The 27,025-nt window shown below is 38.3% G+C and overlaps 1 protein-coding gene across 1 annotated transcript in view; it reads right to left on the reverse strand.

The window, feature by feature from the left end:
* Nucleotides 1-27,025, reverse strand: part of LOC118831371 (histone-arginine methyltransferase CARM1-like) — a 263,918-nt gene that overhangs the window by 15,693 nt on the left and 221,200 nt on the right. Inside the window, exons 6-8 of the mRNA XM_036738690.1 lie at nucleotides 23,306-23,483; nucleotides 20,616-20,706; nucleotides 4,014-4,095 (exon numbers count right to left, since the gene is read on the reverse strand). Coding sequence (XP_036594585.1) covers nucleotides 4,014-4,095; nucleotides 20,616-20,706; nucleotides 23,306-23,483 — 351 coding nt within the window. The remainder of the gene's footprint in view (nucleotides 1-4,013; nucleotides 4,096-20,615; nucleotides 20,707-23,305; nucleotides 23,484-27,025) is intronic.

Genomic DNA, 27,025 nt, shown 5'->3' on the forward strand with positions numbered 1-27,025 from the left:
ATCCAGGAGAGCTGTCCTGATATTCTAGAGCCAGAGGGTAAAATAGAAATGGAAAGAATCCAACAATCACCTCCTGAAAAAGGTCCCAAAAAGAGAACTCCTAGGAATATTGTAGCCAAATTCCAGAGCTCCCAGGTCAAGGAGAAAATACTGCAAGCAGCCAGAAAGAAACAATTTGAGTATTGTGGAAATGCAATCAGGATAATACAAGATCTAGCAACTTCTACCTTAAGGGATCAAAGGGCTTGGAATATGATATTCCAGAGGTCAATGGAGCTAGGATTAAAAGAAAGAATCACCTACTGGGCAAAACTGAGTATAATGCTCCAAGGCAAAATATGGACTTTCAATAAAATGGAGGACTTTCAAGCTTTCTCAGTGAAAAGACCAGAGCTAATAGAAAATTTGACTTTCAAACATAAGAATCAAGAGAAGCACGAAAAGGTAAATAGGAAAGAGAAATTATAAGGGACTTACTAGAGTTGAAATGTTTGTTTACATCCCTACATGGAAAGATGATGTGTATAATTCATGAGACCTCAGTATTAGGGTAGCTGAAGGGAATATACATACATACATACATATATATATATATAGACAGAGGGCACAGGGTGAATTGAATATGAAGGGAGGATATCTTAAAAAATAGAATCAAATTAAGGGATGAGAGAGGAATATATTGAGAGAGGGAGAAAGGGAGAGATAGAATGGGGTAAATTATCTCACATAAAAGTGGCAAGAAAAAGCAGTTCTGTTGCAAGGGAAGAGGGGGCAGGTGAGAGGGAATGAGTGAATCTTGCTCTCATCGGATTTGAATTGAGGAGGGAATAACATACACACTCAATTGGGTATTTTACCCCACATGAAAGTAGGGGGAAGGGGATAAAAAAGGGGGACAATAGAAGGGAGGGCAGATAGGGGGAAGAGGTAATCAAAAGCAAACACTTTTGAAAAAGGACAGTGTCAAGAGAGAAAACTGAATAAAGGGGGACAGGATAGGATGGAGGGAAATATAGTTAGTGTTTCACAACATGACTATTTATGGGAGTGTTTTGCTTAATGATACATGTGTGGCCTGTGTTGAATTGCTTGCCTTCTTAGGGAGAGTGGGTGGGGAGGTAGGAGGGGAGAGAATTTGGAACTCGAAGTTTTAAAAGCAGATGCTAAAAAAAGAGACATAGAGTGCAGTGGGACAAGGGAAGGAAGACTATAAGGGAGTCAGGATCATTTCATTGATTATATTTGTATTCTCAGTGCCTAGTGCAGTGCCTACCTAGCACACACAGTAGGTGCTTAATTAATTCTTGTTGACTGAATTCTTGATAAAAGAGAAGAAATCAAAGGAGAGATGGAAGAGCATAAACGCTGAGCTATCAGTAGTAGGATTCCCTTTCTGATGCCTGTAAGGAAATGCTCTGGGGCTCTGTCTGTTAGGAAGGAAACCAGCTATGCCTACTAGGCAATTCCAGAGACTAAGAGAGAGCAAGACAGCAAGTCTATATGGTAGAGGAAGAGTGGCCATCTATGAGGCAAAGCTGGGACTTATCAGCTCTGGCTGATGGAACCAGCTAGTTGGGGCTACATCAGGAATTTCTCTGATGTTGGTGATATCATATGGTCTTAGATTGCTGAAAGAAATTATTAGCATTTGGCACTGATGAGAGTATATGACCATGAGATCCTGTCCAATTCAACAGTTATTTGTTAAGTGACTCCTATTTTTTTTAAATGTATGTATTTAGTTTTAGTTTACAACATTCAGTTCCACAAGTGTTTAAGTTTTAAATTTTCTCTCCCTCCCTCTCCTCCCCCTCCCCAAGACAGCATGCAATCTGATATAGGCTCTATATATACATTCATATTATACATATTCTCACATTAGTCATGTTGTAAAGAAGAATTATAACCAATGGAATGAGCCATGAGAAAGAATAAACAAAACAAAACAAAAAAGAGAGAGCAAATAGTATGCTTCGATCTGCAGACTCCTTAATTCTTTCTCTGGATGTGGATAGCATTTTTCATCATGAGCCTTTTGGAGTTGAGTGACTACTGTTATTAAGTCACTGTGCCAGACTCCTGGGCTTCAAAGATAAAGTGAAAAATTACTGGAATTGAGGAGTGAATACCATAGGGGGTTGATTGGTCTGGCAGGACTTGACCAATAAAGGATTTGTGAAATGGCCCACAGTTTCCGATGAAATTTGGAATGGTGGTATTTGGAATGTTTCTCCTCAAATGTCCTTCAGCAATTTGACTGAAGTCATAGGCCTGGGGCTCTTGACTCCAGGTTTCCGTGCTACATATTGGGGAGGTGCAAAAGTTTAGTGAACTGATGTCCACTGTCAATGAGGTTTCTCCTCCAGATGTTCTTCTTTTACCCCTTTCTCTCCACAGGACCACTCTAACCTGATTGACTCATGGCTTACCCCTTACCCACTGTGGACCCCTAAAACACCTTCAACATCTTTGAACTTTTCAAACAATATTTCTCCTATCTGTTAACAAATATTTTCAGGTTTCCACCTTTGTAAAATCCTTTCTTTCCCATTCTGCTCTTGTCACATCTCTCTCTTCACCTTCACTCATAAATCTTTTAAAAACCTTGCTTAGTCTAGATGCCTCAACTTTCTTATTACCCTCTTTCCTCTCATTTTATTGCAATAGGATCTCAACCTTTAGAACAGCATTAAAGCTGCTCACCTGACTAGCTTGGAGCAATATCCTCCTTACTGGTCTTTTTGTCACTACTTTCTATGTCCTTCAACTCATTCCATTCTTCATATTCCTGCCAGGAACACAGTTCTTAATAAATACTTGTTCAATGGATGAATTAATCAATGTCAATCCTATTTCTTCCTCAAGGTAATACTTGACCTCACTTCATATCAAAACAATGAATAAGTACACATTATGTGTTGAGCATTGTGGTAGCTAGTAAGGAAAGTGCAAATTTAGAGTAGACATATTTAGCTCTTGCTATCTTGGAGCTTACAATTTAGTATGTGCCATGGTACAATGATTTGGAGGCATAGGTCATTGTTCCAACCCAAGCAGTCCTACTTACTACCCGTGTGACCTTGAGTAAGTCACTTTTTCTAAGACTCAGTTTCCCCATCTGTACAGTTAGGGTGTTGGAATAATAGTATCAGAGAACCAATAATAAAGCAAAGGAGAGGAACTAGTATGGCAGAATGTGGTATTTATAGGCATTGTGTTTGGCTTGATGGTTTTTTCTTTATTGCAAGGGAGAATTCAATTTTAAGAGGACAGAACTGAGGAAGGAGGAAATTTTATCTGAAATAACTGTACTGCAAAAAAAGATATAAGATATTTTAAAAAGTTACACAGTTGGGCAAGATCACCCCTACTGTATCTTTCAGCTGTAAATTCTATGACCTATGACACATATACAAATAACCAAATTACACAATAAAATGTATTAGAGAGCTGCAAAATAGATTGTTATATGAGGCTTCAGGGGGCAAAGGTCATGTCTGAGAGTGATGGGGAAATCAGAAATATTTTCCTGGAGGAGGTAACATTTGAACTGGGTTTTAAAAGAAAGACAGGAATTTACTAGGCAAGAAAGGAAGAAAGAGCATTTCCCACATAGGGAACAGTGAGCAAAGCTGCTCTTTGAGAACTACAACTATAAGCCTGGACTAAGAGGAAAGAAGGGATGTCTGGTTTCAACCAATACTATTTTCTCCAGAGATATATGGATGGCCCATATGTAGTGTAATGACACTGAATGTAAGGACTAAATTGTATGATGTTAAAGCTCTGAAATAGCCTCTGAGCTATTATTAGTGTCCTTTAATATGTCTCTCTATTTATAGGCATTGTCTAAGGAAGAGTACATGTACAGCATTATCAAGATAGGTCAGTTGTCTTGAATAATTAGAAAAACAGGGCTAGAACAAATGGAAACACGATTTTCCTTTCCATGTCCAACTACCAAAGTTGTTCTGGTAAAGATGCCAAGCCCCATAAAGAGAGAATACACTTACTACAATTGGCTGTCTGAAGTATTCATCCAAGGCTGCACCACGGAGGCTGGAAAGATTGACCCCATAGAAGCTCTGCTGGTACCTAGAATGAGCAACACAGGGCATGATTTTGAAGGGGAGAGAGTCAGGTTGTATCCTAATATTCTCTGAAAGTCCTGCAGTCCACAGGGATATAATGGACTAGCAGTCTGTATACAGAATTTACAATGGGACTTCTAAATGTCTTTCAGGGAACCCAGATAAAAAGTTGGGCTATGTGGACAGAAAATGCCCTTTTATCTGCTGAAGTACAGGGTTAACCGGTACCTTTGGTGCTCTGAAGGCCAAGAGCAACTCTATCTGGGGGTGTGACACAATGAGATCTGCCAATAGTGTACATGGTTGAAAGTTAAGGGTTTCTGGAAACTGGGAAAAAATAAAGTAAAATGGAGAAAGACATATTTAGGCAGGCTAGTAGGGAAAGTCTCTCAGGATGAATAGGTCTTCTAGTACTACTTACTGATTAAATCATACCAGGAAGGTAGCTGTCCACTTATCATAACCACCCTAGTTTATAATGACAGATGTAATCAAAAATCATGATGCAACATAGCACAGTAGATAAGGAGCCATCCTTAAGAGTCAGAAAAAATCTGGGTTCAAGTCTTACCTTTGAACACACATTAGCTTGTGACTGAGGGCAAGTCACTTAATCTTCCAATTCTCCAAGACAACACCCTAAGGCTATGATTTACAAATAAGTTGTATTGGTAGAGAGAATTTCCACATTGGGAATACCCTACTTCCCACACCAACAAAGAGACAGATCTGATAAAAAATATAATATGTTCATATTATATTATAAATAATAATATATAATAATATATTGAAGTGGGTTTTTAAAGAATGGTAAGAAGTCACTAGGCAATGATTATATATAATAATAAGTATACATTACATATATGCACATATATACATATTAATGCTTTGTCTCTTTATCACCTACACAGCTATATTATGTGACTTTCTGCTCTGATGTATTATGTGATTCTCACCTGAGAATACCTAAATCGTCGCCAGTAAATTTATCCTTTTAGTTTTTGAAAGGATTTGCCCCTAGATGTTCTGTAGAAAATTCAGTTTGTTATTTGTAGCATATTTTCAGCTAGCATTGCCTGCTACTACAGCTCAGTACACAAGGTGCAGTATTGGCAAATTTGTCGCAAATGGTACATCTGCCAAGGCATTGTATGTGTCAGTTTTGAGGTTAGAATTGAACATGTATAACTCAAGAACATTACAAAAATTAGCTTTCTATCCAAAATTTTTAAAATATGTTTATATTATAACTGTTTCTACCTCAACAACATCCTTCATATCCATTTCTTTTTCTCTCCTCACATTTTCTACTCACATTTACTCTACCCCCTAGTTCATTCCCTCATCACCTTTCACAGACTACTACAACAATCTAACTGGTGTCTCTGCCTCAAGTCTCTCCCCACAGGTGTAAAATGATTTTCATAAAGCCATTCCCCTATTTGATGAATTCCAATGGCACCCTATTACTTTTATGATCACAGATAACTCTTCCATTTGGCTTTTAAAGCCCTTCACAACCTGGATTCTCATACGTGGCAGTTAATTCCCTCGTCCAGATCTCTCTAAAGATGACAGTTAACACTCTTAGTCTTAGTTTTTCACATGATGGCAGCTAACACAATCTTCTCACAATTGACAGTTAACTATCCATCTTCTTCAGGAAACTAGCAGTTCAAACTTAGTAGTCTAATAGAGATTCCTTCTGCTATCACAGTTAACTATGAGTAACCCAAGATTCTCTACCTTCTTAAAGGCAGAGTAACAGTAGCCATAGTCTCTGTGGGAAGGTCAATGAAGCTGGTATTACATCTGCATATATTTTGTATGTATATAAACATAAACATGTTGTTTCTCCTGATAAGCTCTTTGAGGGCAGAGGTTATTTTCTGCATTTGTACCCCAAGTACTTGGTTCAATGCCTGGAACTTTTTTTCAGTTGTGTTTGACTCTTCATGATCTCATTTTGGGGCTTTCTTGGCAAAGATACTGGAGTGGTTTGTCATATCCTTCTCTAGCCCATTTAATAGATGAGGAAACTGAGGTAAAGAGGGTTATGTAACTTGCCCGGGGTCACACAGCTATTAAGTGTCTGAGGCCAGATTTGAACTCACAAAGATGAGTTTTCCTGACTCCAGTCCTGGACCTCTATCCACTGCACCACCTAGCTGCCTCCTGGAATTTTGTAGGTGACTAATAAATGAATGTTGATGTATTGTAATGGTGAAAGCCTAGCTAAGTATGGACAATTATACCACTAATAGGTTGACCATTAGGTAATTAATTCTTTATATATGGAAATCTACAAGTTAACTGGGTATTCTAAATGTGCAAACGATGACAAAATTGATATGCTACTAGAAGAAATGAAACACATCAATATTGACATTCTCATTATAAAGGAAACTAGAAGCCTAAATAAGATGAGGCTAAGTAGACACAAAGCCCACAAGTTCTTAGCTGAATAAAGGAGTTCGTGGATGTTGTTTCATTATGAGCCCAAAAGTAACAAGAAATAATGTTATAATTGGTCATCTTGCCTTGGAGAATGTATGATGAACGTTAACAAAAAGAAACCATGAAGATATTTGTAGCTTATGTGCCAGTATTTATGTATGGCAGAAGATGAAATGGCAGATTTTAGGAATAATTAGATAAAAGCTTCCAAACCTTGATATTCACTGAATTGAATGTGAAGGTGATTATGGTGAAGGGCAGTGAAAAATACATTGGAAAATATAATGTAAGATCAGTAAGTGAGAGAGGCTTATAGACAATATAGAACCCTCATAGCTATGTATTATAATTACTTTAAGAGGAGAGTTGGAAGGCATTGGGCATGGCAATCATCCATTTCACATAAAACAAAACTGAATATACCTCAATAGAATAGAAATGACTAGTTACCAATGTGGGAATCACTTCTAAGTCAAATGCCTGAGTCCATTCAGACCATCAACTTGTTAGAACCAGAAAGGTTTTCTATATATACAAGGACCCTTAACATTACTCAGGGAGGATTTATGACACAGCATGGACAAGAATCACACAGGATTGGAAGTGTGTTGTGTGTTGTGATTTGTACCACCAGAAGAACTCTCACAGATGTGATCACAGATCCACTGAAATACAAATATGAGGATGAATGGACAGTGGGAGAGGACAGAGAAAGAGACAGTAACTTCTAAACGATTATAGTACACAGGAGAAAAGCACCAATTTTCAGATCAGAGGATCTTGGTTCAAATTCTAGCTCTGCAAATTATTTGGGCAAGCAATTTTTCCTCTCTGGCCCTCAATTTCCTCACCTGTAAAATTAGAGGATGGGATCAGAAGATTAGTAAAGTCTTTTTTCCCCAGATTTAAATCCTATAATGATATTTCCTCATAAGATGAAACTCATAGTTGCCATCCCCAACTTGTCTTAGAATGGATTTTTTTCGATTCATTCCCACAACAAATGTGTCTCAGGCATCCCAGAGCAATGCCAGCTCACATCTGTTTTAATTATCTTAGGCTGCACTTTAGACAGAGATGTAAAATTTCTAAGAATTGGAAACTTGGCTCTGCTGGCACCCTTTTCATTACTTAGGCAATGGGCTCTTTTCCCACAGTTCTCTTCTTGGTCCTAGGGAGTTGCACATTTGTAACATCACCAGTGTTGCTGTTGCCATGTTTTAATTAGAATGGCATGTGCACACAGTGAACTGAACACACACACACACACACACACAAACACACTTCCTCTAAGAGGAATGTCTGTGTCCTAAATATGGACCATAGCTTGGTTTCTCTGTGCCCATGACAGATGATATGTTTCTGTCCTCCATAATAACACTTCAGTACTTTAAGGAGTCATAATTTCATTAGTGTGGGTATCACTCCTTCTATCAACACAGGTTGCAACCCCTTTATGCCTTGTAGCTAGTTTTCAAGAGATTCTGTGCCCCAAATTTTATCATCATGTGGTCAATCTCATGAAGAGCCTCTCCGAACTTAGCCAGCCTGGTTCTAAGGCAACAGACACAGTTCATCAGCAATTTTCTATGGGAAGACTTCCTACCTTAGTAGGACCTCCTTGCCCTGTACTGGCATAGCCTCTGGAATACAGGGTCACCTCTACAACCGCAATGAATCATCAGACAATTATTTTGGTGGAAGAAGTAACCAGTCACATTTCTATAGTGCTTTAAGATTTACCATGTGCTTTTCACACAACTCTGTGGGGCAGGAATTGTATGTATGTATGTATAGATACATATATCTATACATACATATATAAATTATACCTATTGTTAAGATAAGAAAACTGAGACAAGAGAGTTTAAGTGACTTGGTCACACAGCTAAGGAGTATCAAAACTGGGTTGACTGAGAATTTGGAAGCAACTGTCCTTTACTGAATTCTGTTTTCTCTCAGTGAGCAAAACCAAGACAGGTTTTTGCCACATTCTTTTCATAAAATCCCACAAAACGTCAGAACTGGAAGTGACCTGGCAGAACATTTAGTCCAAGGATTCTTAACTTGAGATCCACAGATCTAGTTTGTCAATAGATTTCATGGAGTCCATGAACTTGGATGAGAAACTAAAAATAAATTCATTAACCTCTAACTGAAATTTAGCATTTCCTTCAATTTGTTTTTTAAAAAAAGATTATTCTGAGGTATCCCTAGGCTTCAGACTGACAAAGGGGATCTATGACTTAAAAAGGCTAAGAAATCCTGATCTAGTCCAATTCTTTCATCTTACAGAAAATTAAACTAAAGTCCAGAGGACAGGCTTGTCCAAGGTCACACCCTTGTAAGCAGCAGAGGCAGGATTCATATCCTGGCTCTCTTATAACAAATCTAGGGCTTCCTACTCTAGTTGGTTGCCTTTGTCTTATAAGTCCTTGCCCCTTACAGATACTCAGAACCAAAGGAACTCAATTTTCATGAATAAACGGGTATCATACTTACTTTTGTTTTCATTATTAGTATTTACATGAGTCCAAAGCATCCTCTAACTTCAACTGTGGACTAAATAGTTAAGCTGGAGACTCTTAAGAGGATAATACCATTTTGTGCTACAGTATTTCAACACATACCTGTCTCTCCCCTGATCATGGCCAACACGCACAACTATTTCCTTTTAAGAGGTAACCAAAGACAATTATTCCATTCTTAAGGAAGTCATACGTTTAATTATTTCTATGGAGGTGATGACCATATGTATATATCTAGCCTTCCTGTCTGTCTCTCTCTCTTGAGCTCTACTCCTGTATCACCAATGCCTACAGGACATTTTCAACCATTTGAAAGTGATCTCAAACTCAACATGTCCAAAACAAAATTTTTCTTTGCCCAAAAACCTGTCCTTTCTCCCAACTTCCCTATTTCTCAGAAGTGTATCACCATCTTTTTGGTCACCCAGGTTCACAAATTCATAATAATCTTGACTCTTTACTCTCAACCCCTGCCCCACCTGCTCCCATGTCTAATCTGTTGTCAGGCCTCATCAGTTTGATCATTGCATCACCTATCTCCTTCTCAGTACCACTCACATGGTCACCACCAAAATTCAAACCCCTTGCCATCTCACCTGGACTGTTGCAATAGCCTCCTGATTGGCCTCTCTGTCTCAGCTCTCTCACCTCTCCATTCCATCTTCCTCGTACATGCCAAAATAATCATCTCAAAGCACAGATCTGATCATGCCATCTCCCCTGCTCAAGAAGCTATGGTGCCTCCTGGTTTTCTCTAGAACAAAATACAGACTCCTCTGTTTGGCATTTAGAACCCCTTCTCCAAATGGTTTCAACTTCTCTTACTATATTGATTACACACTCTGGTTGGGCTAACCTGGTCTACTTACTGTCCTTCACAAATAAGATTTCATCTTCCATCTCCATGCCTTCATCTCTTTCAAAGCTCAGTTCAAGCACCCCACTTCTTCTAGGAAGCCTAATTTGATTACCCCAGCGGCCAGTGCCTCCTATCACTCCAGAAATTACCTTGTATTGACTTGGCATATATTTTATCTCTATTTACATTTGTTCACATTGCTTGTCTTGATAGATATAAGCTCCTTTGAAGGGACGGACTATTTGTTACTGTCCTTGTATCTCCAAAACCTAGCATAGTGCTTATAACATGGTAGTTTCTTAATAAATGTTTATTGATTGATTCAATTCTTTACTCTCAATGACTATAAGGGGTATGGTACAACTTAATTTTCTGGCACAAATCATTGTAAAGCATCATAGCAAATCTATTTTCCCTTACTTTTGGGGAGGGGAGGAAGGAGAAAAATCTGGAACTGTGATTTTATTAGTTTAGAGCACTCCTCAGTAAGGAAATTCCTTGCATCAATGTAGATCAGCACCTACTCAGCAAGTTGCTGCCTTCGAGGCACTCAGAGTTTAAGTGACTTGTCCAAGGTTATGCAGTCAAAATGTGGAGGCAGGATTTGAACCCAGGGCTTCTTGAGGCCCCTTTCTACCCATTATGGCACACTACCTTTCTTTCCTTCCATTTTAAAGGCATTTTGTAGAAATAGGCTTTGTTTCTTTGATAATTCCACCAAAGTTAGGAAGTGTCTCTTATGCGCCAGGAATCGTGGTTGGCAATGGAGATATGTCAAATGGAACTGAATGTGCCTTTTACTTCCAGATGGAGCCTATGAAACAGCTAAGATTCAAAAGCAGATTCAGAAGACCTTTCATGGGTGATGCCGGCATGAGCTCAACCAACAATCTATCAGCCAAGAAGTGTTGAACAAATGCTAAGTCATGGAGATTTGTTTTTGGTGGAAGGGAAAGGGCTTATGATGGCAGTTCAAGACCTGGTCTTTGCCTTTGGAAACTACAGAAGAGTTCTCCGTAAGGGTCCTGGACTTAGTGATCCATTAAGGTTATGCAAGGAAATAGTGGCTGTAAGAAAGGATACCTAGGAAGACTTGATGTGCTGCCTAGAGTGACATTAACAAGAAACTATCTATCTTTCATGGACTAAAAAATGACAAATTGCTGTTGTACAGATACAGACCTCAAAAGAGCTTGAAGAGTTCAACCAATGCATGGTATGGGACTGTCATCATGGAAAAAACTGCTGCCCACAATTGCCTGGATTTAACATTGATTCTGAAAACTTAAGGGAAATATTTTAATATCTCCTGCCATATCAAATATTCAATCTCTAAGTTACATGGAATGAAAATTTTTCTATATATAGAGGCCTGAATAAGATTACAACCATGTGGAAATGAGAATGGGGTACATATTACTGTCCTGTCTGTTACAGGAAGGGTGCTAAGGATGCTTTCTGGGAGCCCAGAAAAGATAAACTTACATTCTTATACTTTTATTCAACTATAAAAGGAGATTAATAATAATAATAATTAGCATTTATATACTGCTTTTAAAATCTGTGAAACATTTTACAAAAATTCTCATTTTATGCTTGTAACAACCCTGGGAGGTAGGTATTATTATTATTCCATTTTACAGATGAGGAAAACAGGGCAGAGAGAAGTTAAGTGCCTTCCCTAGGCTTGTACAGCTACTAAGTGTTGGAAGAAGAGATGGATCTTCTTGACCCCAGGTCCAGTGCTCTATCCACTGTGCCGCCTAGTTGTAGATATATTTTTTTAAACCAACCTCTGTAACTGTCTGTAGAACTCTGAATACAAAGGAATGAGAGCAGGAGAATGTACTGTCCCAGGACTGATTCTATCTGAATCTCTCTGAAAAAGATGAGAAGACTGAGATAATGATAGCTCTCACACACATCACAGAATTATCAAATCTGAGCACTGGAAGGAATATTCAGAGGTCATTGGGTCCCATTTGAATTGGAGTTAAGAGCCCCTGCTATAACATACCACAAGCGACTGGTCCTCTACTCTGCTTGAAGAGCTTCCAACTGGGAGGATCTGGAAAAGTCTCATGTGGGGAGAGGAATTCCTGTTAAGCCTTGAAAGAAGAGAGGGATTCCCAAGAGGAATGTCAAACTGATGAGGGACAGAGCAGAGTGATCTAACCTCACTACGCCTCAACACCTTTACATTTTATATAATGCTTTCTTTACAACCCTCCTAAGGAAGTATGAATGTTATTTTCCCCGTTGTACAGAAGGTGAAATTAAAGATTAGAGAAGCTAAGGACCCTGGCCAAGGTCACATGACTGCTAAGTGTCTGAGCTGAGAGTAAATCTTAAGTTTTTTTACTCTAAATTCAATATTTATGTTATTATCATTTGATTGTTCACTTAGGGCAATGATTGCCCTCAGGAATCTAAATCTAATAAGGCGGCGAGGTGGGAATATGATATATATATATAACATGGCACAAAGTAGAATGTGATAAAATCAAGGGAGAAATGAACACACTTGAAGATAATTTCAGGAGGGAGAGTTCACTTCCAGCTAGGGCGTCTCAGCAAGTGCCTTGGAGGAGTTGACACCTGAGCTGGGCTTTGAAGGAGCAGTATTTCAAAGGTCAAGATGAAACAGTTATAAAAGAAAGGCTACATATGCTTGCTTTTCTTTTTGTATATCACCAGCACCTAGCACTGTGCCTGTCAACTAGTTAGAAATTAATAAATGCTCATTGACTTGACTTATTGTTAGAAACTGCTAAGTTTGAATTTACCTCTGAGTTCTGAGCATGGCAGGACAGTCGTAAGTTACCATGTTCAAGAGGGAATATATCTGGTCTAGATTGTATAAGGCAGATATTTGAATTCTTTGTACTTATGATGGCCTGTAGCCAAGATAAAAGGTAAAATGGTATCTGTAAAGGTAACTAGCAGAATTCAGGCTACAGCCATGCTTAAAGAGAAACTCAGAAAAATGAAATAAGATGCCCAAGGCTACAAAGAGAGAGTTTCAGATTTAAATGACACTGTGACCTTGGGCAATTTATTTTGTGTCTCTGAGTTTCACTTTCCTCATCTGTAAAATAAGGATAATTTTTATACTACATATTTCTTTGGACTGCTGGGGGAAAGAAAGTACTTTTGAAATCATCAATATGAGTTGTTGTTTTAAACCTATGTAAATGTGAGCTATTTTTATTATTCAATATATACAAAGCTTACATGGAGCTTAACATAAGCCTGTAGAATCCTGTAGGAGATCATACCCTGATAACTTCCAATTAAGTAGGCAAATGTATCATTTAGGAACTAGATGCCTTCCCATTATTTTATATTCTTGCTCCATATGCTGTTACTCATAGATTTAGTAATACAGTTAATTAATTTTTAATTGTTTAATTTAAGTGTTTATGAGTAAATATTTCTGTATTCTGTTTATAAACAAGTAGTAGTCAGTTCTGACTGAGACTGCTCTATTTCCAGGTTCATGTGGGAGGAAGCCAGACTGTCAAAAAAACTAATGTTACCGATATCTGGCACCATCTGGTACTTGGTGACAGTGACCTGGTATGGAAGGAATTCCAAGAAAAGCATATAAAAGTCTTGCTAAGAGTTTCCTCAAACTTCAAAAATTCTATTAGGTGACAAAGGCTACTGGGAAAGACCCATGCTGTGTTATTTATTAGCTGTTTAACTTTAGGTAAGTCATTTCCTGTCTTTGGGTCTTAGGTTGGACCAGATTTCTAAGGTCCTTTTCAGCTTCTGTATTTTATCAGTCTGAATCCAAATACTTTACCTACACAGAATTACATTCAATACAATTCAATTTAATTCAATCTCATTCAATAGCATTGGCTATGGAGTTTAAGGATTTGGGTTCAAATTCTGTCTCTAATGCATCTGTGACCTTAGGCAAGTCTCTTAAACTTGCTGGTCTCACCTATAATTTGCTTTGCATGTACTTTGTATTTGGAAAAGGCAAGCATGGTGTAGTGAACAGAAACAATACTATCCTCAGAGTCAGAAATATGTGGGTTCAAGTCTAGCCTCTGTCTAAGTGATCCTGGGAAAGTCAGGTAACCTCTCAATGCCCCAGGCAACTCTCTAAAATTATCAATTGCAGACTGGTTGTCCATCTACACTGATAGGATAAGTTTCCTCATTGAAAGTTCACCATACCAAGGAAATCAAAGGTCTAGTCCAACTGCCTCTTATCCCTAAAAATATGCACAAACTTGATATATACTAATTTTGGTGCTCTTTCTATCTCTCCCCTCATTAGAATATAAGCTTCTTGAGTGCAGGGGCTGTTTGGTTTCTCTTTGTATTCTCCAATGTCTTGCATTCAGTATATGCTTACTGAACTGAACGAAATCAAATGTGTCAGGTGTAAAAATAAGCAGAATGTGATGCATGCAATGGAGAGACCTGGCCCAAATGCTATGAGAAATATGGAGAGGGAAAGCTGACTCTCAGGTAGGTAGTAGGAGAGTAGGAATTAAGGAAGGCTTCCTAATGGATTTCTGCAAAAGTGTTAGGAAAGGATCAGTGTATGAGAGAAATGCCTCACTCACGACTCCCCCTCCCACCACACCCCCTTCTTCCCTACAGCAATTTTTAGGAGACTATTCACTCATTTAATGCACTAGCTGCCTGGGTGCATGGGAAGGGAGAGCATTTGCTTGAATGCTCCCTAATCAGTACTGTCCTTGGTACACTCACAGCTGAACTTCACACCAGAATGTTCTCATTATATGCAGCAGATTTATCATTTGTGTTCATCCTCACCCTGCTCTTTGCAACCACAGGGCTGCTATTCTCTTCAAAGAACATCAGCCATTTCCCAGGGACATGTAATCTGCCACCAGCAACCTTGATATCGCTCAACTGTCAAGCATGATGGGATGCAAATATACTATGTGCCTTACTTTGAAAAGGAGAGCTGCCGGAAGTGAATGGCTATTGACTGCCAAATTGGATATTTCAGGCAACCATACTATATTAAACTTCAAATATCATCTTTCTTACTCTTTCCCAAGACTTAGGTTCAAATCTTGGATCTACTGCTTACTAGCTGTGGCAAGTCCTTTTTCTTCTGTGAAACTCAGTTCCCTTTTCTATAGACTGAGAAGATTAGACCAAGGTTCTTTTCAATTCTATATATATACATATACACATATATGTAATATTTATATATATATGCATATACATATAAAATGTCTGTATTATATAACATAATTCAGGGTACACATATATATATGTGTATATACATATAAATGTAAAATGTCTATTATATAACAATCCTATAATATATGATATATATATGTAACAAATTTTGTTGTTGTTTAGTTGTTTGAATTATTTCTAACTCTGTGACCCCCATTTGGGATTTTCTTGACAAAGATATTGGCTTGATTTGTCATTTCCTTCTCCAGCTTATTTTACAGGTAAAGAAACTGAGGCAAAAAGGGTTAAGTGACTTCCCAGGGACATAGAGCTAGTAAGTGTCTGACCCAGATTGAACTGGGTCTTCCTAACTCCAGGCCCTGTACTCTATCCATTGCTTCCACTAAAGAAGAGTGCAATCAGTCCATTGCTTTCTCATCTTATACAACTTGTGTCCACGTTAGCCCAAAGATTTTCCAAAGGGGTCTACCCAACACCCAGGAGGCCTTTGGCTAGTTATTTTCATGTAAACCTGTGATACTCTGTGACTGTGTCATGGAAGTGACTACCTTGTTGTTCTTTATAGATGACATTCCATTTCTTGCCTTTGTACTTCTATACAAGTTGTTCCCTATTCCTAGAACTCTCCTCAACTCTGACTCTTAGAATCCCTGGTTCTTTCAAGGCTCATATCTTCTAAGGGAACTTTTCTGAATTCCCCAATTGTTAGTTTTACCACTACTGAAATAAATTTGTATATATTATGCACATACTTTTATTTACCTTCCTATGAATATATTGTAACCTTCTGCCCTCAAAGAATTTAATTTTCTTGAAGGAATTGTCTTACTTTTATATTTGTGTTCCCAATCCAGCACACAATAAGTACTTAATACATGATTGATGATTTACTGATAGACTCAAAAGGTCTCAAGTAAGTAAAGTGGAGGGTCACCTAAAGGTAAATGGAGAGGAACATGGCAGGCTTGAGCCAGCTACGACTCACTACAAATGAAGAATTACACTAAGAGGTATGAGGGATTATGTCAGAGAGGTATGATCAGAAAAAAAGGCAGACTAGTCATGGAACAGGACTTAGGGATAGCTGATGGACAGACAGCTCAATGTGCTCCTATGGTTTTTCTAATCCATAAATATGACTGGTAAAATGAGTCATGCCTTGTGATTTTTTATAATAGATAGTATCTGGTCATTCCTCTTTTTTGAACTCATTTGTACATTTCCTGGGAGGTGTGGATGAGATTTCAACTTGAAAATTATAACTGTAATTGGTGAGAACTCCTGAGATGGTTTCTGTCAACACAATGCAAGTGGGATCCATTAGACAGAAAAATGTTACCATTTGAAGCCCATAGCTGCTTGAATTGGAGCATGATTCCTGAAAGCCTAAGAACTTAAACCAAAGGTTCCATTTTTCTGATGAAAAGAATCAAGAAAAAAAACCCACCGCAAAACAACTGGATAATCTTACTGATTCTATGGGTGCTGGCTATCAGCTTCACACTACAATGGCCTGCTCATATATTAAGAGGGCGTCCAAGCATCTCAGAATTCCAGTTAGAAGCTCATGTAAAATATCTGGAAGGGAACTAAGAGATCATTCAGCCTAACCCCTCATTTTTCAGCTGAAAAAAATTAAGTTAGTGGAACTGACTTTTCCAATGTCACACAGGAGTGTAAGGTAGTGGCAGAGCCCAGAAGTGAAGCCAGGTCTTCTGATTCTGATTCTAAACTCAGTGGTCTCACTACCCTGCATTGCTTCATTAAGCCTTTTGACTTGCAATTGCAAGGTATCTTAGAAGAGACAGATATAGGATTTTAACTCTGCAAGGTATCTTAGATCACCTAGTTCAACTCTTTCATTTTATTGAAATGGGTACTGAGGGAAGATGACTTTACCCAGGATCAAAAACTACTTAGAGGCAGAGTTAGGACTAGGACACTGAATTCCTATGTTGTTAATGAGATTAGCATTTGGGAGTAATCCAGGTGGCACTCTGGTTTCTATCCGCTATTTCCAAAGATATCTATTGCTAAATTTTCCAAGACGGACGTTTCACATAAAGCTTTTCACAATATGGTTCCAGTCTACATTTCTTTCTTTTTCTTTCCCCACACCCAAATATTCAAGTCTCTTTCTGCACTTAAATTCAATCATCACTCTTTTAATAGGTGGGTAACTTCCTTCATCATAGATCCTATAGAGATATGGTTGGTCATTGCACTCATCAGAGTTCTTGAGTCTTTCAAAGTTATTTTTCTTTACATTATTGTCCTTGTATAACTTATTCTCTGGGTTCTGCTAAATATATCCCATGTCAGATCATAGTATCCAGAAAAGTCATTATTTTTCATCATTTCTTGTGCAGGCATTAATATTCCAATATATTCATATCTCATAATTTTTTCAGTCATTACACAATCGAAAATTAGGATTCCAGTTCTATGCTTTCTTTCTCCCCAGCCTTTTTAAATCAACTGTTCAGAATCAGGAAGTTTGTTTTGCTTGCACTGTTTTCCTGCCAGTATCCTCCCTCTTAAACACTTGCTTGATTCCCTGTTGAGTTTCACATATTTCTACACTATACTCATTGTATGTGTGTGCATGCATGCATTTCTACACCATATTGACTGTGTGTGTATTGCGTGAGCATGCACATGTTCAATCCTTTGTCTGATTTAGGTTAGACTGAGGTTCATTCGATGCCCCTCTACTTTTGCTGCCTATACACGTAGAGTTTAGATGGCTACAGGTGTCTCTGGTTCATGTCTGGTTGTGCTAGGGGCTCATTTGCCTGTGTTGGCACCAGCTTTACTAATGGTTCCCTTCCTACTGCCCATGGGTTTCTGGCTGGCTTTCTGTGCAATTCTACACAAAAGAAGTAACTTACTGTAGGTAGAAGTTACTTACTGTACTTTATAAATGGTTTTCTTGATCATTATTCGGTCTGGTGTAAATTTCAAGTTTTTGCTGGAGTATGTTTGTAGGAGCTGGGTGGTCTGCCTCCTATTCTCTTGGCCAAAAACCTCCAGTCTATCTTTTTTGTATTATTCCCCCTCACACTATGTTCCAATCCAGCTCTCTTACCTGTCATTCCCCATACGTGACTTTTTAGCTTCTACCTCCACGTTTTTGCAAGAGTGGTCTGTAAATACTCTTCGTTTCCTTTGCCTCTTGGAATTCTGAGCTTCAGTCAAGGCTCAGCTCAGGTTCCTCCTAAGACAAGGCTTTTCCCCACCCCCAAGCGGCTGGTGCTCTTCTCTCCCTATCAAGTTACTTTTGCATTTACTTTGTATATTATCTGTATTTGTCTATTATGTATCTGTTGTATTCCCTAGTGGAATGTAAGCTCCTTGAGAGCAGCGACTTTTCCTTTATTCCCCAGCACCTACTTTCTACACTTCTTTGCCCATAGTAGGTACTTAACAAATACTTACTGAATTGAATTTGATCTTTACAACAACCAAAAATGGGGAAACAGATTTGCAGTGATGACCTACTTTGTTCAAGGACATAGCTAGTAAGAGATGAAACTTGAATCTGAACTCATGCCTTTTAACTCTGTGTGTAGGGATTTTTCTACCATATCACACTGAGAAGTCCAAAATTTCACCCATTCCATATTGTGTATTCACAAAGCCAAAACAAGCAGTGGACAAAAATCATTGTGATATACTGGTAGGAGCTCTGGATTTGGAGTCAGGAGCAGTGGGTTCTGGTCTCTGGTCTGTCACTCTGTGACCTTGAGAAAGTCACAACTTGATTTCCTTATTAGAAACCTAGAAGTTGAATGATGATAGCCTTTTAAATCCCTTAAAGCTCTAAAATTCTGATTCTATTCAGTTACTTGATGCCACCCATGTAGACAAACCCCACTAGTATCTGTTCGACCTTAGAGGAGTCACTTCTCTCTTAGCCTCACTTCCTGCATCTTTAAAAGGAAGGGATTGGACAGGGTAATCTCTTAGGGTCCCTTCCAGTTCTAAATATTATGAGCCCATTAAAAAGGCCTCAACAACTGGCAGACTGCTGGATTGTTGGACAATGGATTGTTTTGGCATCATATAAACATAGCCAGTTTTCTAAGGATATCTGCATGTTGATCTAACATCCCTCTCCTCCAATCCATGAGATTCATAGTTTCATACGCTTTAGCAGAACTAATTGTTTATATTGAAAAAATGAGAGAAATAAGGAATGAAACTGACAAGGTATTCCTAAATACATGGAAGTCTCTCCCATTCTTCCCTCCCCCCACCTTCCCATTCAGTTAGCCATTTTCAATAAATTTATTTGGTAAACCTATCTCCAGCTAGAATTTGTGTTGTTTTCACTAAAGAGACAGGTTAACACAAGGACTAGCTCCCCCCCAAAATAGAGCTCTCCTGGGAAAGCTGAGATCTACAAGATGGGAGGAGGCAGATGTAAGCTGGTCAGATCCTCTGCCTTCCCAGCCTGCCATAATGCCTGTGAGAGATATCTATTAGAGATATTCCTTTGAGTTAGGGCATAGTGCCCAAATAGGGGATATTACAATGTCTACCTTACATGACCGTTGTAAGGAAAATGTTTTGTAAAATTTAAATTGTTTCATAATAATATCTCATATTTATGATCTCTCTTTAAGTTTTACTTGTGGGAAAATTAAGGCTTGGAATAGTGAAGCAACTTTGTAAAGGTCTGCAAGGCAGTTTATTTACAATACCTGGATGAGGTAGGTATTGCAGATTTTCTCACATGTAAAATGAGGATGATAACTACTTACAGGGTAATTTTGAGAAAAGCACTTTACAAAATAAGTCTAAAAATGAATAAATAGGAAAAGCTGACTTTTTGGAAAAAAATAAAAAGCAAATTTGGGAGAGAGAAAGAATCCCAGTACTTATATTTATCTATCTATATACATACACACACACATCTGTACTATCAATGCAGGTTGGCCTTTCTCACTGTGAATTCATGTTCTTATCAGTCTCTGTCTCTCTTTGTATTTGTCTCCCTCTTTCTGTATCTAACTCTCTGTATCTTACTCTGTGTCTCTCTGTGTTTGTCTCTGTCTCTCTGTATCTATCCCAAAGTTTCGAATGCATCATAAAATGTGCGATTTCCAATACTAGCAAGCAGATGAGGGGATATTTGGTACCCAAGGGAGTCTTCTGAGGACCTCTCAAATTTAGTTATTAAGCAATGCCACATGGGCATGTGCCTAATAGTAGGTCACATAGAATTTTTTTTAAAGCGCTTTAAGGTTTAGAAAGTATATTTGGCAATGACAATCTCCACTGTACAGATGGGGAAACTGAGCTTTGGAGATGGGTGTTTAAGGTCACACAGCTAATAAATGGCAGGGCCAGGATTTGAAGCCAGATCCTCTGATTTAAAAAAAAAACATGTTTTTTTTTCCACTCAACCACTGCCTTCCTTACTTGACCCACACCTGTAGACAGCAAATAAAAAAGTCCAGCAGGAGATCACATTACCAGAAATTTGCTCTGGAGTAGTGTTCATTGTAGAGCTGTTCATCCGAGAAAGGAGCCAAATGAATGTCACTAGATGTTGGGAACATCATCCCTAATGAACAGAAGACAACACACAGAGCCACAGAATTTAGTTTCCCTATCACTCTGATTGAAATACATGTTCACACACAGACTAGCAAACCATTGCATACTTACTCCCTTGGACAGAGCCTATCCTGTCACTACAATCATTCCTTGAACTGATACCCAGTTTGCTAAAATGTAATTGTGTATCCAAGCAATAAAGAGAAATTTGTGTGTGTGTGTGTGTGTGTGTGTGTGTGTGTGTGTGTGTACACAACAGAAACAAGCCACATAGCCATAAGCTGACAAGATATTATACCGGCTGTCCCAGAAGTCTTAGTGCAGTTTAAGGCTCTTCAAGCTATTAAAGCTTAAAATATTAAAGATATTTAAAACAGTTCTAATATTAAGACTTTACATTTAAGTTATAAAAAGTTTAAAACTATACTAAGACTTTGGGGCACCCTGTGTTAGTCATTTCAGCTGCATTTGTCAACCAGTTACCCTTTAATTTGTAGTGTCAGCATCTTCTTTTAATTATTGACTTTGATAAACATATTCACGATAAGGTATGAATAGCTGAACATCCAATTCAATTAAACAAATATTTGTAAAGGGCCTACAATTTTTCATCCAGTATATTGGTCACTGAGGATATGAAGATAAAAACATGAAACAAATCTTGCCCTGAAGAGGCTTACTGGGTGAAATGTGCACATAGATATGTAAATATGAAACACACACACACAATACACACATAAGTATACATACACATATTTGTGTAAAAACACATAGAGAAGAATTTCCAAGGGTAAAGGCCCTAGCAAATGGTGGTGAGCAGAGTGGGTGAGAATCAGGATAAATTTCCTTTAGGAGATGGATCTGAAGGGGTTGAGCTTTGAAGGAAGATGAGGATTCCATGAGGTGGCTATGAGGAGAGAGTATATTCTGGATATGGGGGTGAGAGAAACTGCTTTTACAATGACCCTGAGATGAGAGATGGAATGTGGGGTGTGAGGTCCGTAAGCTGGGAATTTTTTTTAACCACTGATAGAAGAATTAGAACTTGATCAGAAGATAGTCTTAAACCAAAGGAATAAGGCTCTAAATAGAGCTCCACAATGGGGAAGACAGGTTCATATTTCATAAATGGTATTTAGTCACCCCAAAGGCAGGAGTATGTTTTGCTAAAAACAAAACAAAACAAAACAACAATTGGAATTAAAGGTTGGAGCTTGAGCCCTGGTACTGGTTATGGAACCTAACCTGGCAAGTCTCCTCATCTGTCTGATTTTCTTCTTTAAAATGGGTGTAATATCCATATAAATACCTACCTCTTAGGGCTGTTGTAAGATTCTAATGAGATAATATATATGCAAAGTATTGGGTAATTATAAAGCATGATCTAAATGCTTCTTTCCTAAAGTTCTTCTCCAATGCTTTATCATGGCACTTAGGGACTCCTGGGTTCTCAAAGGCTATGTTGATAGAATGCCAGCTCTGGCAGGTTTTGCTAAGCTGGAAAGGCTTTCAGTACGGGTCAAAGATGAACCATGTGTGTCTGCTGTCCTAGAATGGGCCTAAGCTAAAGGTGGAAAATCTAAAGGTTGAGAGGCTCATTACCAGAAGCTATTCAGTCAAAATCTTTTCCAGACACAGCAATCCATCAACAAGCATTTATTAATCATCTACTATGTGCCAGGTATAGTGGTAAGTGCTGCTATGCCTGAGGACCATCCATAAGTCCCCAGGAGTTCTTAATTTCGAGTTCACGAACTTTTAAAAAATACTTTGATAATTGTATTTCAATATAATTGATTTTCTTTATAATTCTATGTATAAGGTGTCCCAAAAGCCTCAGTGTACTTTTAAGCTACTAAAGCTTTATTCTATTAATATTTATTTAATTAATTTAATGTCACATCAATATATTAACAATACATTAATATTTAAGATTAAAGCTTTAATAGCTTAAAATTGCACTAAAACTTTTGGGATACCTCTTTGGGGTATCCTGTTTTATTTTCTGAGAAGACATATATAATCTTCATCAGGCTGCTACAAGGTTCCATGACATACAAACAAGATTAAGGATCCCTTTATTAAGGCACAGAGAGGGTTGTGATTTGCACTGGTGCAGACAGAACCTGAACTGATGAAATCCTGGATCCTGTGTCCTAAAAATATTTATAAATGTTCAAATCCAAACTTTCTTTGGAAGCAAATTGGGGAACAAATAAAATCCTCATCATTTTTGAAATGTTACTTCCAACTTCTCAAAAAAATTTTTTTTACAAAGAGACATCCTAAATTGCACATGAAAATTAAAAAAAATGATGTGCCACTTTTTAGAAAGCCAAGTGGCAGGAGAAACTTGGAATAGCCACTATCTGAAATCCCACCCATTCACTGGTGTTCCTGTGATTTCTGGGATCTGCAGCTCAAATCATTTAGTTTTCCTGACTCTATTTCTCATATCTTTGTCAATTCTGCATGACCTTTTCAGAGAACCTCAGCTTAAAAGCATTACAGAAATGCCATATTCCTTTCAGATGCCTCTAGTGTAGAAAAGTTAGCAGACTTTCCAAAGGAGGAAGTGCTTTGTATGGTCCTGCTAGGCAACTCACCATTTGACTTCAACCATTTTTTGGAATGTAGGTAACTCTCCAGCATCCTCTCATTGAATAGCATGTAGCCCATGGGTTCAGAAATAATCACATCTACAGTTTCTGGCAGTGAGATTTCCTCAATTTTTCCTGATAAAACTGTGATCTTGTCTGAGAGGTTGTTATTTTTCACTAGAACCTGGAAAAGAAAAAGTGGTATCATTGTTTTATGTAGGGGTCTATGAAAAAAAAACAAACAAAAACCAAACAAACCAGGATGTTAAAGTGGATATATATGCAGGGAAAGGTATTAGAGAATCAGGCAGTCTTGGGGGGCTCTGAGGTCATCTGGTCTAATCTGAACCTGAGCAGAAATCCTCTCTGCCCCAGAAACTGGCATTCCAGCTCCTGCCTGAAGACATACAATGATGAATGAAAAAAGAATCGATGAGTATAAGGTGATATGTGAAGTGCTTGGGACTGAAATGTAAAATTGAGATGGCTCCTGCCTGCATAAACACTCATCTGGAAAAGGGGGAGACAATACCTAAAGGGGATTTATAGTCAGGGACTGGTGCTTTGATTTGGTAAGTCATGATGATGGCGAGTGGAATAATAAAGCAATTAATTGGCATGGCCCTCCAAATGCAAAGGTAGTGCTGACTTGAACATACGTCTCAGTAGAGGGATTGGGGGAGGTACTCCAAGGGACACTGGACACAGAACCAAAAATGGCACCCAGAGGAAAGAGTGTGGTCAAATTGAGGGCTGGAAAATATAGGCAGCTCTAAAAAATCAGAATAGCTTGGCCCCTGGGTGGGAATTTTAAAGTACTCTAAGGAATAGACTCTGAGGGTCTAGATGGGGAATTCATAATATCCTGAGGCCCCATGCCTTAGGTATGTCTGTTCAGCTGGTGATAAATCTACCTAACTGTACTATTATCCAACTCATGTCTTGGGAGCTGGGGGATTCCCTCTCACTGATGTCGTCTTCAAGCAGTCTGGATAACCAGTTATTGGGTATGCTGGAAAGTGACTTCTTGTTCAATTATGGTTTGGATTAGGTCCCCTTCTGACTCCAATTCTGTGATCCTATTATGCCACATAATACTGTGGCATAATATTCAATTAGCCTAGAATGAACAGATCAAAAGCCTATGGCCCTGGTTATAGACAGCTACATATCACACATTTTCCATACCAGCAGCTAAAATACCCAAGGAATCCATTACTGTAATTACTAGATGGCCTTCCCAAAAAGCTAAAGCAATTGGATCAGTTGGGTCCTCTGAAAAGGGATCCCACTAGAGCTCAGAGGTCAAAGTATGGCAGATGTACCCTACTAGAATTGGGATCAACCAGATTCAATTGGCTAGGCTAGTATATTTCCAGAAAATGAAGCTTGGTTAGAGTCTAGCATTGGAATGAGTTTCAATATGTAAGTGATGAAGTTTGAATGTATATGGTACTCAACATTTTAATATCTGGCAATAACTTAATGAAAGAATTATAAATCAAAACACAAACCTCAGGAAGGTTTCCTGAAACTTAAGTTGGGAGAGGGAAAAAAAACTGCTAAGAACCTTAGCAGAGATTGTGAAAGATATTACTCTGTGTGTGTGTGTGTGTGTGTGTGTGTGTGTGTGTGAATTGTAAACTCTGATGTCCTAGAACTTAAGGAGATTTTTGTACATAGCACTCTCAACTCAGTCTGGAATGGCCTCGGGAAAGTTAGATCTGGATGATACCACTTGAAATGAGTTGCTAAGCTCTATTTTTACAAGTCCATATTACTAAGGGAAATAGGATAAATAGTATAACCCCTCTCCCCTATATGGCCTCAGGACTTAGGTTAAAGCAAAGATATGGGTTCAAGGATTTACAGAAAGTTGGTACAAACAAGAAGAGCAAGCAGGCATAACGCACGCACACGCGCGCGCGCACACACACACACACACTGCATGGCAATATAGACAGAAGTTCATCTCCATGGACACAAGAAATTTATTGTGTGTGAGAGGAATGCAAGGAGGAGAGAGTCATGTTGGGGAGAGTACACATTCAAAGTTAGGGTTTAGATAGGGAAGTTTTATACCCTAAAAATGGGCTTGATAGAGAACAGGAAATATCAGATATGGAAAGGGGAATTCCTAATCAGTTCCAGATTTGGTGAAGTTCTTGGGATCATTTATCAATATCAGGCTTAGGGGAGGGTAGGGAGGGTGAGTTTCTTTTTTAGGACTAGAAATCGGGAAAGGGTTTGAACTGGTTAACTGGGAGAGCAAAAAAGGAATGCCTCACAAGCTAGTGGATTCAGCCAGGAGCTTTATCCAATCAGAAGCTTTGAGCATTAATTGCTTGATACAAGTTAAAATACATCAGAACAATAGAAAAGTAAAACAAACAAAAAACCCAAACCTGTCACTGCCTATATATTTTATGGTCATTGGGATCACTTAGACTAAGTGACTACATACAACATCAAACAATATAAAAATTACAATGATTATACCCTCTGTACATAAGGAGGATGATTTTAACTTGAGCACACTTCCTCTCATAGAACCATAGGTTATATGGGATCCTATTTTTCTTTATTCTGAAAGAGAAGAGATAGGGTGGAAGAGCTCTAGATAGTGGAAAGAGCTCTAGATCTGAGGTCAGTGGGTCCTGGGTTCAAATCTTAACTTTATTACTAACTACCCATATGACCTTGGGCAAGCTACAACTTCTCTGGGGCTTTTATTTATAAAAATAAATGATGATCTATGAAGTCTTTTTTCAGCTCTAAAGATAATATCTTATGATCTTCTCTCCCAAAGTCTAGGGCAAGGATTAACCTTTGTTATGTCATAGACTCCACTGGCAGTTTGGTGAAGCCTATGGGCCCCTTTTGCAAATATTGCTTTAAATATATAAAATATAATACACAGGATTACAATAGAAACAAATTATACTGAAACACAATTACTAATATACTTTAAAGCAAAATTGACTTCACAGATCCCAGATTAAGAAACTCTAGTATATCTGGCATTCCCCTCTTTAGGAGGAATTTTATGATGATGTGGTCACTTCCTTTTACTTCTGATGTGGTAATCAGTTCTTCCTTCTTACTGGACAGGGGCAAGTGCTGAACAGCAGCTCTTCATGTTAGTTTTATAACTTCTGAAAGATGAGCTCATCATTGACACAAATGGGAAGTGTTTGTGTCTATGAACTCTGAACAATCTTCTTCTTGCTATTAAGCACACAGCAGGTCATTTCCTAGGATTCTACCCTCAGTGAAGATGCCAAACTGTTCCACTAAACAAGCTTCTAAAATTTTAGACCCTTATTGAATTAGCTTTTGGTATTCTACTTCCAGAAGAAATTTTCTCCAATCCATTAACCTTTCTTCAGAGGTCCAATTTTTAAGTTACATGTTCATTTTCATTAATGTCCTCTGCACTCCATTCAATTTCTTGACAGTTTTCTTAAAACAAGGAGGTCGACGTGGATGAAGTCTCCTAATAAATTTCTCATCAATGCCAAATGTAATGGAAGGATTACTTAATTATGCTCCTGTGCTTTTCCCTGCCAAAAATATCTGCTAATGAACATCCCTCACATATAAAGGCAGCATAGCAGAGTAAATGGAGTGCTAGGCGTGGACTATGGGAGGTTTAATCTAGCCTCTGGCCGAGGTGAAGCCATTCTTCCTGAAGCAGGTAACTCTCCTACTAAGTCATAATGAGTT

The sequence above is a fragment of the Trichosurus vulpecula genome, chromosome 9, assembly GCF_011100635.1.
Source record: "Trichosurus vulpecula isolate mTriVul1 chromosome 9, mTriVul1.pri, whole genome shotgun sequence".
In the NCBI taxonomy this organism is placed as follows: Eukaryota; Metazoa; Chordata; class Mammalia; order Diprotodontia; family Phalangeridae; genus Trichosurus; species Trichosurus vulpecula.